The following is a 16,468-nucleotide window of genomic DNA, read 5'->3' on the forward strand; positions in this document are numbered from 1 at the left end:
AACATATATATATATATAGATCTATCATAATCTATATATATCTATATATATATATATATATATATATATATATATATATATATATAATTAATATGTGGACAATAAGTTAAAATAAAGTACACCTACTCTTAACGTTGTAGACAGTAGTGACAACATAAAAACATAAAACAACAAAATATATAAATAATATTATATATATATAATATATATTATATAATATTATATATATATAATATTGTGGACTATAAGTTAAAATAAAGTACACCTCCTTAATGTTGTAGACAGTAGTGACAACATAAAAAAATTTATTCTGAAGTCTGAAACAATGCCAGCACAACACAACAATAGTTTTGAGACAGTTTACAAATAAGAAATAATGTGTGAATCTTCTGCACCATCAGCATGTATGTGGTGAAGCTCACTGAGAGTGACAACACTTTCTCAGTTTGCAGTGACAAAGCAGTGATTGGGAAACAATGTAATACACTCATAAACATGCAGAATACTTTCTGGTGCACTATATCAGATGTGTGTATACTGTAGGTGGTATATGCTTATGACTGTTGCTATAGGGCATGAGAAACAGAGAAATGACAAGAAAGAAAAACCAGTCAGCTCAGCCCTGAGAGTGTAAGAATAAGCTAAAGAAAGAAGTAACTATAAAAAATGTAGTAAGAATATATATTCTTACTTATCTACGCAGTCTGTTGTGTCCACACACACACAAATGTATTCCAGTGTCACTGAGGGCCTGGATCTCCCCCCACTGTGCAGCCAAGTGCTGAAACCCAGCATGTAATTTGCACAGTGATTATCCTTTGAACTGTTAGCAAAGGGGGGTGGTGCCTCCGCTCCAGGTCACATAACTGCCACAGACTGTATCTGAAGCGCAGAAGCTGAAGAGTTTAGAGAGTCTACTCTATTTGCTAACTCTCAATACAGACGCTCATGGAGCTTGGATCAAGGGTTGCTGCAGTGAGGAGCAGCAGAGTACTGGTTGGTGACGAGGTCCGTCCTGCTGTGATTGTAAAAAGGATGAGAAATCCATAAAATACTCTCTGATGGGGGGTTTTCTGTGGATGTTGGCTGTGAGGTAAGTCAGTTTCAGGATACTGCCCCTAAGTGGTTCATCTACTTGTTATCATGATCATTTGCACAGGTCAACACTCCTTAATCAGTAGTGTTGTATTTAATCTAACTGTGATGACAGGTGTTGGATGTGGGTGACAGCCTAGTGATGCCAGGCATTGTCGATTGCCATGTACACGTGAATGAACCAGGGCGCACCTCCTGGGGGGTTTCTGGACCGCCACCAGGGCTGCTGCAGCTGGAGGCGTGACTACAATTGTGGACATGCCGCTGTGAGTTCCCCCTCCCAAATCAATAAATGTCCACTGTCACTGAAAGGTAAAGGTCGCAGACTAAACAGATTGCCAAAAATGGTTTAAGATTAAACAGGCAGTTCAACTTATTAGCCTGGTTTGGAGCTTGTGCAAAAAATGAAAGAGCTAACATTTTTGCCATGTGATGCCCTAATATAAAGATGATTTTTATATATGTACACCAATGTTTGGCCAAATTCGGTTGCATCTGGGTCCATCCTGGCTACCCAACTAGGTCCCAGACAATTTTGTCCTCAGTTTTCGGAGGCCCCACATGTAACCAGTGGCACCTCAGTGGCTGTGAACTGAAGCCAGGCCAGAACTGCATTCCTCAATGTCCACTTGAGGCTGGCTACAGAACTAGTTAAACTCATAAGCCCCATGTTAAAATGTCCAACTTCACAGCAGTAAATAAACATGTTTACAGCCTGGTACAAAAAACAGTTTTGGTCTCTGTAGCTTATGTCCCCTTCTGACAACTGTACTGAGGTTGAACAGGAGGACAGGAGTCTGCCTACATGGTTGATGACATTTACGTTAACCTTATACATGTACATTTACTTGCTACTAAGTGATAAGTACATTTGTGTATTTAGTGTAGTATTAATAAAGCTACACAAATTAATCATCATAGTAATAGAGCTCATGTTTGCTGCTTACCTGGCTAAAGGACCAAAGAGTAACTCTAGTTAGTAAGCTATTAGATAAACTTTAATATATATTACTATATATATATATATATATATATATATATATATATATATATAATTATATATATTTATATATATATATATATTATTTTCATGATTAGTTCAAGAGGGCCCAATGCAGACATAAAAGTGCGAACAAAAGAAGTCTCTCGTGACTTACTGGAACAAAAAGGCAGCTGATGAGTCCGCAAAGGACAGAACAGTACATTTAAAGAAGTTATATTTAAGATGACATTAGGCACAGTGATTTTTGTTTCTCTTTCAACGAAATAGCATCCCTCCAACTACCACCCTTGGCAATTTTCATGAGAAGCTGCGAGAGGCGACGGGAAGTGTTTTGTGGACACAGCCTTCTGGGAGGTGTGATTCCTGGCAATCAGGTACAGTGGAACAGCTTGGACAAATAAAACACATTCTCACAGCCAGACCGTGCTGAATTATGGCCAAAGCAAACACAACAACGGATGTCTCCTTTACAGCTAGAAACTTCAGCCCATGATCCAGGCTGGAGTGGCTGGCTTCAAGTTTTTCCTCATCCATGTGGAGTGGAGGAGTTCCCCCATGTGACTGACTGTTGATCTACACACAGCCATGAAACAGCTGCAGAACACAGGAAGCGTCCTGCTGGTAACTGGAGCATCTTCTATAAGATTTGTGATTATTAAACGGATAAATGTAACTGGAATACCTTCGTTTTATCTCCTCCTGAAGTTTCATGCAGAGAGGGATGTTCAGCAGACATCAGAGGAGAATGGCGGTAATCGTCCTTTTACAGCACACAATTCATCATTTGTCTTCGACGTTTATCTCTCACAGTCTGTGTGTTAAACTAAAGTTTATGTCAGGGATGGGTAGTTTGGACAAAATCAATATATTAAATTGATTTTTGTATTGAAACAAGAATATTCTTACTTAGAAACGAAAATAAAGTCACCATTATTGTCTGCAAAGATTGCTGATTGCTCCAAACCTCTGCCTCCACCCTTTCCATTTAGACCCCAGTCAGTACTCCACCTTTCTGCAGTCCAGGCCAGATGTCATGGAGGTCGAGGCAATTCGCACTGTCACAGAACTCTGCCTCCATATCAGTAAGACCATCATCCTGGTAACAAATATACAATAGTGAATAAATGGGTTGGTTTGTGTTGATGCCACAGCCGGGTAACTCTCTCTGCTCCAGGGTACGGTGCCATATAGTTCACTTATCATCTGCAAAGCCATGAAACTGATCCAGGAAGCACGGCAGGCCGGAGCACCCTTGACAGTGGAGACTACCCACCACTATCTCAGCCTGTGTGTGTGAGAACATACCTGCAGGGGCGACACAATTCAATGCTGCCCACCCCATGAGGGTCTATTACACGGTAAACAGTATTGGGCGCACAATTGTACCTTTGACATCAACTTAGTAGACTGGTAGACGATTGATTTGGTCCCCACAGGGCAGTTATGGTCCGCGTTGAAAGCTGGGCACATCGACATGGTGGTTGTCTGATCACTCCCCGTGCACCCTGATCTGAAGAGACTGGATAGTGGCGACTTCACTCAGGCTTGGGGAGGAATTTCTTCTCTACAATTTGGTAACTACATACTAGTGACTAGGGTTGCAAAATTCTGGGAATTTTAAAAGTTGAAAACTTTCCATGTGAATTAACAGGAATTTGGGGGAATTAACAGGAATTTATGGGAATAAATGGATAAACCACAAATTTACAAAATTAAAGATTGGCCCTTAACAGGGAACTTAAATATAGTTGACTAAAACAACCAGATTTCATGCAAGTACACTTGAATATCTGCTATTCCTCAATTTCTCAAATTCCATGAGTTTTCAACCCTAGTTCTTAGTGAGACGTGCAGACCTCCTAACTTAAAGGGGTGAGTTATATAAAAATTCACCCTCAGTACAGTTGTCATGAACGGGGAAATTAGCTATAGAGACCAAAACAGTTTTTTGTACCAGGCTGTAAACATGTTTATTTCTGCTGTGAAGTTGGACATTTGAACATGGGGACTTATGGAGACTGACTCATTCTGTAGCCAGCCTCAAGTGGACATTAGAGGAACTGCGTTTTTTGGCACTTCCTCACTTCATTTCACAGCTCTTCGCCTTTAGCTCATTGTTTTGGTTCACTGTAACTCACTATGCTGCCACACAACAGATAGACAGAGTTAACAACTAGCTGGTGAACATGGGGGAGCATTTAACACCTAAGGATACATTTCCCTCAGTATTTGTATGTGGACCACACCAACACTACAAGGAGAGTAAATATTAAACTTACACTTCAGAAGTGGTGTCATTGACTCATCAGTGTCCCATGTTCATCAAATGATAATCAGTGCCCTGATTTTACATTTTACTGGTGTTTGAGGCTCATATCAGTGAATTTTCAGGTATATTTACACTTAATATCTCAATATAGGGTTTTGGCTGTGAAACATAAAATCAGCTGCATCACTGTAACATTTCCATGGAAGATTTCTCACCGTCTATGGAGCAGCTCCAACATAAGTGACATGGCAAATCCTGTCTGCTGTTTAATTTATTAACATTCAGACCTGGTCTGTGTAATATTACAGGGAATTTATATGCAGATTTTCTTTCACGGTGGGTTAGTTGGATATGTTTTCCTCCCTCCTTTCACCAGAAACCTTCTGACAATCGCTCACACTGGACAAAGTTCACAGGGAGGTAAACAAGAGCTGAGTGCCAGTTTTAATGATAGAGCAATCATTACTGTTCAGACAAGAGAGTGGGCAAAGTCTGTCACCAGAGCACTCTGATCCACAGTGTTTGTGTACACTTCTGATGTGATTGCACCTTTGAATTAATGATCGCAGGAGACAAAATTTCATAATATTTGATGGAATCAATCAACTCAATCCTCTATCACATTAAAAGAAACATCAGAACTGCGCTTGAGAGCTCCAGGAAAAGTCAGTAAGTTGATGAAGTCAAGTGTTTTAAAACAGTTTCAACATAAAAACCTAATGGGGACATTATCGCTGGGTTGATGTATTGGATAGCATTAGCTAGGCATAACTAATCAACTACCAACTGAGTGTGTGTATATGTATATATATATATATATACAGTCCGAAGCACAACACAACAATATTTTTGAGACAGTTTACAAATAAAGAAATAATGTGTGAATCTTCTGCACATCAGCATTTATGTGGTGAAGCTCACTGAGTGATGACAACACTCTCTCAAAGACATCGGCAGAGTTTGCAGTGACAAAGCAGTGATTGGGCAACAATTGTAATGCATTCATAATGTTTTATGACAACACTCATAAACATGCAGAATACTTTCTGGTGCACTATATCAGATGTGTGTATACTGTAGGTGAGTATATGCTTTATGACGGTTGCTATAGGGCATGAGAAAACGAGAAATGACAAGACAAGAAAAACCAGTCAGCTCAGCACTGAGAGTGTAAGAATAAGCTAAAGAAGTAACTATAAAAAATGTAAGTAAGAATATATATTCTTACTTATCTACACAGTCTGTTGTGTCCACACACACACAAATGTATTCCAGTGTCACTGAGGGCCTGGATCTCCCCCCACTGTGCAGCCAAGTGCTGAAACTCAGCATGTAATTTGCACAGTGATTATCCTTTGAACTGTTTAGCAAAGGGGGTGGTGCCTCAGCTCCAGGTCACATAACTGCCACAGACTGTATCTGAAGCGCAGAAGCTGAAGAGTTTAGAGAGTCTACTCTATTTGCTAACTCTCAATACAGACACTCATGGAGCTTGGATCAACGGTTGCTGCAGTGAGGAGCAGCAGAGTACTGGTTGGTGACGAGGTCCGTCCTGCTGTGATTGTAATAAAGGATGAGAAAATCCATAAAATACTCTCTGATGGGGGGTTTTCTGTGGATGTTGGCTGTGAGGTAAGTTCAGTTTCAGGATACTGCCCCTAAGTGGTTCATCTACTTGTTATCATGATCATTTGCACAGGTCAACACTCCTTAATCAGTAGTGTTGTATTTAATCTAATTGTGATGACAGGTGTTGGATGTGGGTGACAGCCTAGTGATGCCAGGCATTGTCGATTGCCATGTACACGTGAATGAACCAGGGCGCACCTCCTGGGAGGGTTTCTGGACCGCCACCAGGGCTGCTGCAGCTGGAGGCGTGACTACAATTGTGGACATGCCGCTGTGAGTTCCCCCTCCCAAAATCAATAAATGTCCACTGTCACTGAAAGGTAAAGGTCGCAGACTAAACAGATTGCCAAAAAATGGTTTAAGATTAAACAGGCAGTTCAACTTATTAAGCCTGGTTTGGAGTTTGTGCAAAAAAATGAAAGAGCTAACATTTATTGCCATGTGATGCCCTAATATAAAGATGATTTTTATATATGTACACCAATGTTTGGCCAAATTCGGTTGCATCTGAGTCCATCCTGGCTACCCAACTAGGTCCCAGACAATTTTGTCCCCACATGGTTTAACCAAGTGGCAACCTCTGTGGCTGTAAACTGAAGCCAGCGCCAAAACTGCAGTTCCTCAAACGTCCACTTGAGGCTGGCTACAGAACTAGTTAATCTCCATAAGCCCCCATGTTAAAATGTCCAATGTTTACAGCCTGGTACAAAAAACAGTTTTGTCGCAATAGCTTATTTCCCCATTCCTGACAACTGTACTGAGGTTGAACAGGAGGACAGGAGTCTGCCTACATGGGCTGATGACGTTTACGTTGAACCTATAAGTACAATTGTACATTTAACTGGCTTTGCTACTAAAAGGGTGATTAAAAGTACATTTTAGTGTACTTTTAGTGAATTAGTATATTAATAAAGCTACACAACTTAATCATCATAGTAATGAGCTCATGTTTGCTGCTTTCCTGGCTAAAGGACCAAAGAGTTAACTCCTAGTTAGTAAGCTATTAGATAAACTTATATTTAGTACTAAACAGGCTGAAAACATTTTAAAAAATATATTTATATATATATTGTTATGGTTAGGTGAAGAGGGCCCAAATGCAGACATGAAAGTAAGAACAAAAGAAGTCTCTCGTGACTTACTGGAACAAAAAGGCAGCTGATGAGTCCAGGCAAAGGACAGTAACATTTTAAAGAAATTATATTTTAAGATGACATTAGGCAGCAGTGATTTTTGTTTCTCTTTCAACAGAAATAGCATCCCTCCAACTACCACCCTTGGCAATTTTCATGAGAAGCTGCGAGAGGCGACAGGGAAGTGTTTTGTGGACACAGCCTTCTGGGGAGGTGTGATTCCTGGCAATCAGGTACAGTGGAACAGCTTGGACAGAATAAACACATTCTCACAGCCAGACTGTGCTGAATTATGGCCAAAGCAAACACAAACAACGGATGTCTCCTTTACAGCTAGAACTTCAGCCCATGATCCAGGCTGGAGTGGCTGGCTTCAAGTGTTTCCTCATCCATAGTGGAGTGGAGGAGTTCCCCCATGTGACTGACTGTGATCTACACACAGCCATGAAACAGCTGCAGAACACAGGAAGCGTCCTGCTGGTAACTGGAGCATCTTCTATAAGATTTGTGATTATTAAACGGATTAAATGTAACTGGAATACCTTCTGTTTTATCTCCTCCTGAAGTTTCATGCAGAGAGGGATGTTCAGCAGACATCAGAGGAGAATGGCGGTAATCGTACTTTTACAGCACACAATTCATAATTTGTCTTCGACGTTTATCTCTCGCAGTCTGTTAAACTAAAGTTTATGTCAGGGATGGGTAGTTTGGACAAAATCAAATATATTAAACTTGTTTTTTGTATTAAAACAAGAATATTCTTATTAGAAAATGAAAATAAAGTCACCATTATTGTCTGCAAAGTATGCTGATATGCTCCAAACCTCTGCCTCCACCCTTTCCATTTAGACCCCAGTCAGTACTCCACCTTTCTGCGGTCCAGGCCAGATGTCATGGAGGTCGAGGCAATTCGCACTGTCACAGAACTCTGCCTCCAATATCAGTAAGACCATCATCCTGGTAACAAATATCCACATAGTGAATAAATGGGTTTGTTTGTGTTGATGCCACAGCCGGGTAACTCTCTCTGCTCCAGGGTACGGTGCCATATAGTTCACTTATCATCTGCAAAGCCACTGAAACTGATCCAGGAAGCACGGCAGGCCGGAGCCCCCTTGACAGTGGAGACTACCCACCACTATCTCAGCCTGTGTGCTGAGAACATACCTGCAGGGGCGACACAATTCAAGTGCTGCCCACCCATCAGAGGGTCTATTAACCAGGTAAACAGAATTGGGTGCACAGTTGTACCTTTGACACTCAACTTAGTAGACTAGTAGACGATTGATTTGGTCCCCACAGGAGCAGTTATGGTCCGCGTTGAAAGCTGGGCACATCGACATGGTGGTGTCTGATCACTCCCCGTGCACCCATGATCTGAAGAGACTGGATAGTGGCGACTTCACTCAGGCTTGGGGAGGAATTTCTTCTCTACAATTTGGTAACTACATACTAGTGACTAGGGTTGCAAAATTCTGGGAATTTTGCATGTGAATTAACAGGAATTTGGGGGAATTAACAGGAATTTATGGGAATAAATGGAATAAACCACGAATTTACAAAATTAAAGATTGGCCCTTAACAGGGAACTTAAATATAGTTGACTAAAACAACCAGATTTCATGCAAGTACACTTGAATATCTGCTATTCCTCAATTTCTCAAATTCACTGAGTTTTACAACCCTAGTTCTTAGTGAGACGTGCAGACCTCCTAACTTAAAGGGGTGAGTTATATAACTCAAATTATCTATAGAGACCAAAACTGTTTTTTGTACCAGGCTGTAAACATGTTTATTTCTGCTGTGAAGTTGGACATTTGAACATAGGGACTTATGGAGACTGACTCATTCTGTAGCCAGCCTCAAGTGGACGTTTGAGGAACTGCAGTTTTTGGCACTTCCTCACTTCATTTCACAGCTCTTCGCCTTTAAGCTCATTGTTTTGGTTCACTGTAACTCACTATGCTGCCACACGACAGATAGACAGAGTTAACAACTAGCTGGTGAACATGGTCGAGCATTTAACACCTAAGGATACATTTCCCTCAGATATTTGTATGTGGACCACATCAACACTACAAGGAGAGTAAATATTAAACTTTACACTTCAGAAGTGGTGTCATTGACTCATCAGTGTCCCATGTTCATCAAATGATAATCAGTGCCCTGATTTTAACATTTTACTGGGTGATTTGAGGCTCATATCAGTGAATTTTCAGGTATATTTACACTTAATATCTCAATATAGGGGTTTTGGCTGTGAAACATAAAATACAGCTGCATCACTGTAACATTTCCATGGAAGATTTCTCACTGTCTATGGAGCAGCTCCAACATAAGTGACATGGCAAATCCTGTCTGCTGTTAATTAATTAACAATTTCAAACCTGGTCTGTGTAATATTACAGGGAATTTATATGCAGATTTTCCTTCACGTGGGTTAGTTGGATATGTTTTCCTCCCTCCTTTCACACAGAAACCTTCTGACAATCGCTCACACTGGACAAAGTTCACAGGGAGGTAAACAAGAGCTGAGTGCCAGTTTAAATGATAGAGCAATCATTTACTGTTCAGACAGAGAGAGTGGGCAAAGTCTGTCACCAGAGCACTCTGATCCACAGTGTTTGTGTACGCTTTCTGATGTGATTGCACCTTTGAATTAATGATCGCAGGAGACAAAACTTCATAAATATTTGATGGAATCAATCAAGTCAATCCTCTATCACCCCATTTCAATCATTTGGCAGGTTTGCCTCTGTTCTGGAGTTCAGCCAGTAAGAGAGGCTTTCAACTGTGTGATGTGGTCAGACTCCTCAGCCGGAAAACAGCCCAGCTGTGTAGTCTTGACAACCAGAAGGGCAGCCTTGCCCCCGGCTACGATGCTGACTTGGTCATATGGGACCCAGAGAGAGAATTTAAAGTCAGTATAAGGAATCCATAACATAAACATTGTTGCTGACATATTCTTTAATTGCATTATATTAATCTTAATTACATTTCCTGTCATGTTTTACAGATTAAAGAAGCAAGCGTACATCATAAAAACAAGGTAAACCACATTAGACGAATAATTGGTATGATGTAATCAGCACATTTTTAATGACTGAGCTCATGATTGTGTGTGTGTGTTCACAGCTAACTCCTTACCTCGGCGTCACACTCCACGGAGTGGTGTGTGCCACCATCGTCAGGGGGCGGCTGGTGTACAGAGAAGGCTCCTTCTGCCCCGAGCCTCTGGGGAAGCATCTTTTCGTCATCCCACAGAGGAGAAATCAAGCCCAACTGTGAAGCATAATAACAACAAGCTGTAGTAAACATCAGCACGTCTGAGTTATTGTGTTGTCTAACTCTGTGAAAGAGTGCACCATGTTGTTTTCTTCATTTCTCTCACACTGCGTTTAAAATAATTTTATGTTTACATCACAATTTTTATATATGATAGCAAACACTTTTTTATAACCTTATGATATTGTGAAATATTTGATTTAGGGGTCGATTAGCAACCAAAATAATAAAAACAATCTGTTGTAAAAAGCTACTGAAAGACTAAATACTAATAGTGCTTTTATTTTCAAAAAGTTGGGACCAAGTTAGCACGTAAACACATCAAATTTATCCAATCATTCCAGTTTTTGATTATCTGTAAACCAAAATATTTCGAAAAAATTGACACTCTTGAATCATCAGAGTGTGTACAATAAAAAAGAAAACAGGACGCACCGTCCACTTCTTCCAAATCACACAGCCCACACAATCTGTTTTCTGAAAATGTTTACATCTACAAACCTCAACAGCCACGAGAAGGAAAGCTGTAATATTTGGTGAGATGTAACATATAATTCAGGGCCAGACTTTTGTTTTATAGACATATACAGAATGTCTCTAACTTTAAGTTTTAAATAAAAGCTTCCTTTAATGACATTACAACAACATGTATTCCTGTAGATATACAACATATCAGTCAGAGTTTTTTGAAACTTTTAAAAACTATTCTAAAATGTATATAAACATTATTCTTTCATTGTCAGCAATCATATACAAATGTATAGAGAATACCTCTTCACTACTGTTTGCTGTCCAGACAAGACAAGACATTGTGTTATTTATGCAATGTAATACAGCAGATATCACTTACAAGTTTGTCATACTGATTACAAATAGAAAACAGAAACTGGACAGAGTAAACTAAACCAAGAGAAATAAATAAAAAAAGGGGGTGGTGGTGGGCTAAGGTAAGAGGTGAAGATGAATGGGGTTAGTGCTGAACCACCATAACACCATCATTATTTCAGTAAGAGGCGTGTGTAAACTCTTGTAGTATTGTATAAAAGTGGTCCAGGTCTTCATGAATCATTGTCTGGTTCCTCTGAGTGAGTGTGTTTTGATTTTTTTCTAACTTTATAAAGCCTGGTGGAGAATTCTGCTTCCAGCAAAACAGGACAATCCTTCTAGCAATTAAGGACGTGAAGGCAATAATATCTCGAGCCAGTCCTTTAATGGGATTCTGGTATAATGCCAAAAATGCCACACAAGAAAGATCTCTTGAAGATCTCTGCGAAAAATTGGGGCAAGACAAATAACAAGAACATTTGTGCTTGTAACTTGCGGAAAACAGGTTAGACACATGCCGCCCTGTTCATTAGGTCAATAGCAGCAGTGTAATAGTTAAGCCTGAGGCTCGCTAGAGTCTTTAGTCAATTATTAACATTTGAGGACATGTTGGATGACTTCCTTATCTTTGAAAATGGGAATGTATCTAGCTACCTGAGCTCAACAAGTGTTGACAGAAGAAGAAAATGTTGTGACAGACTCCTGACCTGAGAACCTCACTGGCCAGACAGAGGGGTGTACTCAGTTGAGGATTAACTTTCGTCTGCTCTCACAGCTTTCTGAGGTTTTTCTGCGCTTGTCACACTGCTGGAAACATGTCGTCTCTCTCTGTTCCCCCACCAAAATGCCTGCAGAAACCGTTGGCGGTTCCACATCGTTACATGTTTGGACCGGGACCTTCCAATGTTCCTCAGCGAATCCTGGAGGCAGGGTCCAATCCCGTCATTGGACACATGCATCCAGAGATATTTGAGGTAATTCAGTGGGTTTAACATGCTGAATGTAGACAATCAAGGGAAAGAGGCATGGGAGAGAAATGATAAGTTAACTTTTCTAAGCAGGCTAGACCCCAAGCAGTGCAAAGAATAAACTATTTACACTCTCTGCGTGGGGGATGTAATGGCAGAGTGTGATTGTAAAGCTTTTCACTTGGCAGAAAAAGTAATTACTCTGTTTCAAAGTCAAAGAGTTACCATATATTCTGTGTTAGTTTTTACAACACTAAATATATATTATCGTTGCATGTATTATAAACTTTCCATCCCTGGCAGTTTATAATATATGTAACAATAATATATATATTCAGTGTTGTAACGACTAACACACTGAAAATACATTTTTTGCTACCGTAAGTATATGTTAATGATAATACTGAATTTGTACTTAAAATTTGAATGATGGACTTTTATTTTCTCTTTCTTCTTTTACTCAAGTAAATGATTCAAGTGTATCTTTTGATTAAAAGTGTGTCATAGATACACATATAGCTTGTCTGGCTATCTTTGTGAGGACTCTTCTGTGTTAAATCATCATAGTGGGGACGTTTCTGCGTTGAGAGGACATCTTGGCTGGTCTTCACTACTTCAGGGTTTTTGACTAATCTGGTTCCTATCTTGTTTGTGATTGGATAGAAAGGTTGCAGCTAACCTGTGTTAGAACAACTCTTTTCTATTCAATCTACCCGTTTCACCAACATTTGCTCCTTTTATGTCACAGATAATGAACGACATCAAAAGTGGAATCCAGTACATGTTCCAGACGCAGAATAACATGACTTTAGCCGTGAGCGGCACTGGCCACACTGCTATGGAGTGTGCCATCTTTAACACAGTGGAGCCCGGAGAGAGCGTACTGTCTGCAGTTAACGGCATATGGGGAGAGAGAGCAGCAGATATGGCCGAGAGGATAGGTAAGGCTGGTGGTTTCATATATTTTGATGTCAAACTGTGTCTGTGGCTCTCAACCCCAAGCACACTGATTCCTACTGTACTTACAGCAACAGAGGATTGACTGTAAATAAATTACAGTACTCATGTTCATCATAATGAAAGAACATGCCAAGCAGTGCAGCAGTGTGCAAAAGAATATCATGTGTATCAACCCAACAGGTGCCAGAGTAAACACCATCGTGGCACCCCCTGGTGGCTTCTTTACTAATGCAGAAATTGAGCAGGTATCACTGATTATCATGTTACTCTAATTAATTTTGTCAGAGCTACAGTGTCTGTGTGATCATATTTTTCTCATTCATCACAGGCCTTATCAAAATACAGACCGGCGGTGTTCTTCCTTGCACATGGAGAGTCTTCTACAGGAGTCCTGCATCCTTTAGATGGCATCGGACAGCTGTGCCATAAGTAAGACGCAGCACTCGCTCCTCTGTCACATCTGTAACAAAAAATAAGAGCGGATAATAGCTATGTTATGATTTGTGCCCACAGGTATAACTGCTTATTTCTGGTGGACTCTGTGGCATCAATGGGAGGAGCCCCTCTATACATGGACCAACATGGTTTAGTATCAAATCCTGATAGAAATATCTAGTCTCTCTGGGGACACTGTGACATTTGATGACACCAAAAATATATATATTTTTTTGTGGGTGTTTGTATTTGCAGGGATAGACATCCTATACACAGGCTCCCAAAAGGTTTTGAATGCTCCTCCAGGTACAGCACCCATCTCCTTCAGTGAAAGAGCATGGTGAGAGACGTATATGATATAAGTAACAGTTCAGAATATATGTAACATGTATATTTAAGGTTGAATTTGTCCACAGCCAGAAAATATTCAACCGGAGGACAAAGCCTGTGTCGTTCTTCTTGGATTTGAGTTGGCTTGCAAACTACTGGGGATGTGATGGCAAGCCGTCAAGAGTGTGAGACATCTTTTTCCCCCCCTTGCAGACAGGGATTACATTTCAAACCGTGGTCTTGTTTTTTAGCCGTACTTGCACAATTTATGAATATTGCTCTGTCTTCTCCATTTCCTCTCTATAGATATCACCACACAGGTCCAGTCACCGCCTTTTACTCTCTGAGGGAGAGTCTGGCTGTCCTTGTTGAAGAGGTGGGACGTGTGTTAGAAGTTCATTGATGCCACAAAACTGTCGCCACAAAAAGCTCTGTGCCAACAATACTTTTGTAAGAACAAGCCATGTATGTGAATCAGCTCTTATCGAGCAAAGCTCTTGCTTTGGGAGCATGCAAGCAAGCAATATTAGCTGATAAACTAATTACAGAAAGCACAAAGAGACATTCATGGTCCCCAGAGGATGAACCCTACTGACTCCTTTGACTTTTCCTCTTGTTGATGACAAGAGCCTTACAGTGGCTGGTGACTATTGCTGTTGTTGGTGTATTGAACCAATGTCAGTGCCGTGAAAACATGGGTTGTGTCAGCTGTTCTATAATGTTTGATGTTATTCTAAAGGGTCTGGAGAATTCATGGGAAAGACATAAAAAAGTGGCAGAGTATTTCCACGCTGGCCTGGAGAACATGGGTCTTAAACTTTTTGTCAAAGAAAAAGTGAGTAATCATATCATTTTTATAATAACCTGTAACAGAATTCACACCATCTATGTAGCTGTTATAACAAGAAAACATATCATGAATTATATTAAATGATAAAAAGGGGGAAAGTAGTTCTGACTTCTGTGTTTGTTACAGAAAGCAAGACTGCCTACAGTTACCACGATTGTTGCTCCTCATGGATATGACTGGAAAGAGATCACAACCTACATCATGAAAACACATAATTTAGAGATTTCCGGAGGGCTTGGACCATCAGTTGGCATGGTAAGACATGTTTATATGCTCAGTTCTTTACTTCTTATTTATGTGCACCCTTACTTTCAGATGTTCTTGGTCTTTTCAGGTGCTGCGTGTCGGACTTATGGGATGTAACAGCAGCAGGGCCAGTGTTGACATGGTGTTGATGGCACTGAAAGACGCTCTGAAGCACTGCCATAAAAGCAAAGTGTAACATGTTGCTGTTGGAGCTGTAAAGACAAACCCTGAATCAATGCTTCTGTCATAACGGAGAGACTGTGTGTAATAAATGAACCATTATTCTCAGTTACTATCTTGTGCAGCTCAGACACTGGTTGAATGGCAACAGTGCTATTGTACTTTTTGTTATTTTACCTATTTTTTCAGACAAATATGAACACATGATAATTGTAATCGAAAGCACTTTTTTTCAACAACACACTGGGCTGTGGTTAAAATATATATGTTGAAACAAGGTTTGAATCTTGCCCTTTAAAGTGTACGTAGGATGTGATGTGGGAGGTAACGGGAGTGACAGATTAACCACCACTTACTGTGTCAGGAATTCAACTGCCGGTAGTCAGAGCTAATTGAACCTATCAGCTATGAACAGCTGCAGGCCACAGTCCGTAGAGTGAGGAGTCACGTTGGTTTTATAGGAGAGGATGAGGACTCTGGGTCGATTGGTGATGAAAGCTGCCACCATATACTGTATGTCACCTGCCTCCAGATCAGCCAATCGCAAAATTAAATTGCAAAAAGTGGGATTTCAGTCAGGACAGGGAGGTCATATTTATAGCACAATGTGTAATTCAAATACTTACTGCACTGAACTCTTAAAATTTTGACTTAAATCAGTCAACAACGCAACTAAATACCCATGTACACTGGGTTTTCTTCTGAAAAAAGGTGGTTTGTGGAGTTACACTTTAAATACTTGCTATCAAATAAGTTACGGTTAAAGTAAGCCTTCAAAAATCAATACCAGCTATTCTTTTTGTATCTAAATCTGTGCTGCATTTTGGATTTATTCAGGGCCGTTTCCTGCTATATGCGGACTATGCCCCCAAGCTGCAAGTTCAGCCACAATGAATTTAGAGTTAAAAGTCTTTATTTGTAGACGTCACATGTCGGTGGAGAGGGATAATGGAAACATAATACTGTGATCATGTTGCACAGTTACATATTGTTCCTTTTAAACTGCAACATAACTATTATTACTTATTGTTGGTTTGTTTTCATTGTTTGCACATTAAAATAGATGTTGCTGGTTTCTGGAATTTTTATTCAAGGTTTAAAACTTTAAAATGATTTCTGTCAGACTTGTGAATTATACATAACACAACCAGGGGATGCAGTGTTGCATGTTAATGTTTCTTACCACCTGAAACATCGGAATTAAAATGTAACAGACTGCTGCATCGTCAAAGATCGTCTGAAAAGGTCAGGAATCTCTCC

General features: G+C 40.1%; 2 protein-coding genes and 1 pseudogene across 2 annotated transcripts; all 3 read left to right on the plus strand.

Moving 5' to 3' along the window:
• The first annotated feature begins 402 nt into the window (after nucleotides 1–402).
• Nucleotides 403–3,215, plus strand: LOC113747994 (allantoinase, mitochondrial-like; annotated as a pseudogene).
• Nucleotides 3,216–5,764: 2,549 nt separating this feature from the next.
• On the plus strand, nucleotides 5,765–10,459 carry zgc:103559. Its single transcript, XM_010739793.3, has 11 exons — nucleotides 5,765–5,999; nucleotides 6,118–6,269; nucleotides 7,248–7,362; nucleotides 7,463–7,609; nucleotides 7,696–7,741; nucleotides 7,979–8,072; nucleotides 8,166–8,352; nucleotides 8,432–8,570; nucleotides 9,877–10,049; nucleotides 10,146–10,178; nucleotides 10,265–10,459. Exons 1-11 carry the CDS (start codon nucleotides 5,853–5,855, stop codon nucleotides 10,415–10,417), a joined length of 1,386 nt encoding a protein of 461 aa, XP_010738095.3. The 5' UTR covers nucleotides 5,765–5,852; the 3' UTR covers nucleotides 10,418–10,459.
• Nucleotides 10,460–11,857: 1,398 nt separating this feature from the next.
• On the plus strand, nucleotides 11,858–15,832 carry agxta (alanine--glyoxylate and serine--pyruvate aminotransferase a). Its single transcript, XM_010739792.3, has 11 exons — nucleotides 11,858–12,213; nucleotides 12,956–13,148; nucleotides 13,348–13,412; nucleotides 13,496–13,596; nucleotides 13,681–13,751; nucleotides 13,858–13,942; nucleotides 14,019–14,117; nucleotides 14,239–14,308; nucleotides 14,672–14,767; nucleotides 14,909–15,037; nucleotides 15,117–15,832. Exons 1-11 carry the CDS (start codon nucleotides 12,055–12,057, stop codon nucleotides 15,222–15,224), a joined length of 1,176 nt encoding a protein of 391 aa, XP_010738094.3. The 5' UTR covers nucleotides 11,858–12,054; the 3' UTR covers nucleotides 15,225–15,832.
• Nucleotides 15,833–16,468: the final 636 nt, after the last annotated feature.

Source organism: Larimichthys crocea, chromosome XVII, assembly GCF_000972845.2.
Source record: "Larimichthys crocea isolate SSNF chromosome XVII, L_crocea_2.0, whole genome shotgun sequence".
Taxonomy (NCBI): domain Eukaryota; kingdom Metazoa; phylum Chordata; class Actinopteri; family Sciaenidae; genus Larimichthys; species Larimichthys crocea.

What these genes read in the sequence shown, in the direction of transcription:
- zgc:103559 (XM_010739793.3), top strand. Translation starts at nt 5,853, where the DNA reads ATGGAGCTTGGATCAACGGTTGCTGCAGTGAGGAGCAGCAGAGTACTG. An exon ending in GACATCAGAGGAGAATGGCG is followed by an intron (nt 7,742 to 7,978) that starts GTAATCGTACTT and finishes CTTTCCATTTAG; the next exon opens with ACCCCAGTCAGTACTCCACC. An exon ending in GAACTCTGCCTCCAATATCA is followed by an intron (nt 8,073 to 8,165) that starts GTAAGACCATCA and finishes TCTCTGCTCCAG; the next exon opens with GGTACGGTGCCATATAGTTC.
- agxta (XM_010739792.3), top strand. Translation starts at nt 12,055, where the DNA reads ATGTCGTCTCTCTCTGTTCCCCCACCAAAATGCCTGCAGAAACCGTTG. An exon ending in ATCGGACAGCTGTGCCATAA is followed by an intron (nt 13,597 to 13,680) that starts GTAAGACGCAGC and finishes TTGTGCCCACAG; the next exon opens with GTATAACTGCTTATTTCTGG. An exon ending in TGGCTGTCCTTGTTGAAGAG is followed by an intron (nt 14,309 to 14,671) that starts GTGGGACGTGTG and finishes GTTATTCTAAAG; the next exon opens with GGTCTGGAGAATTCATGGGA.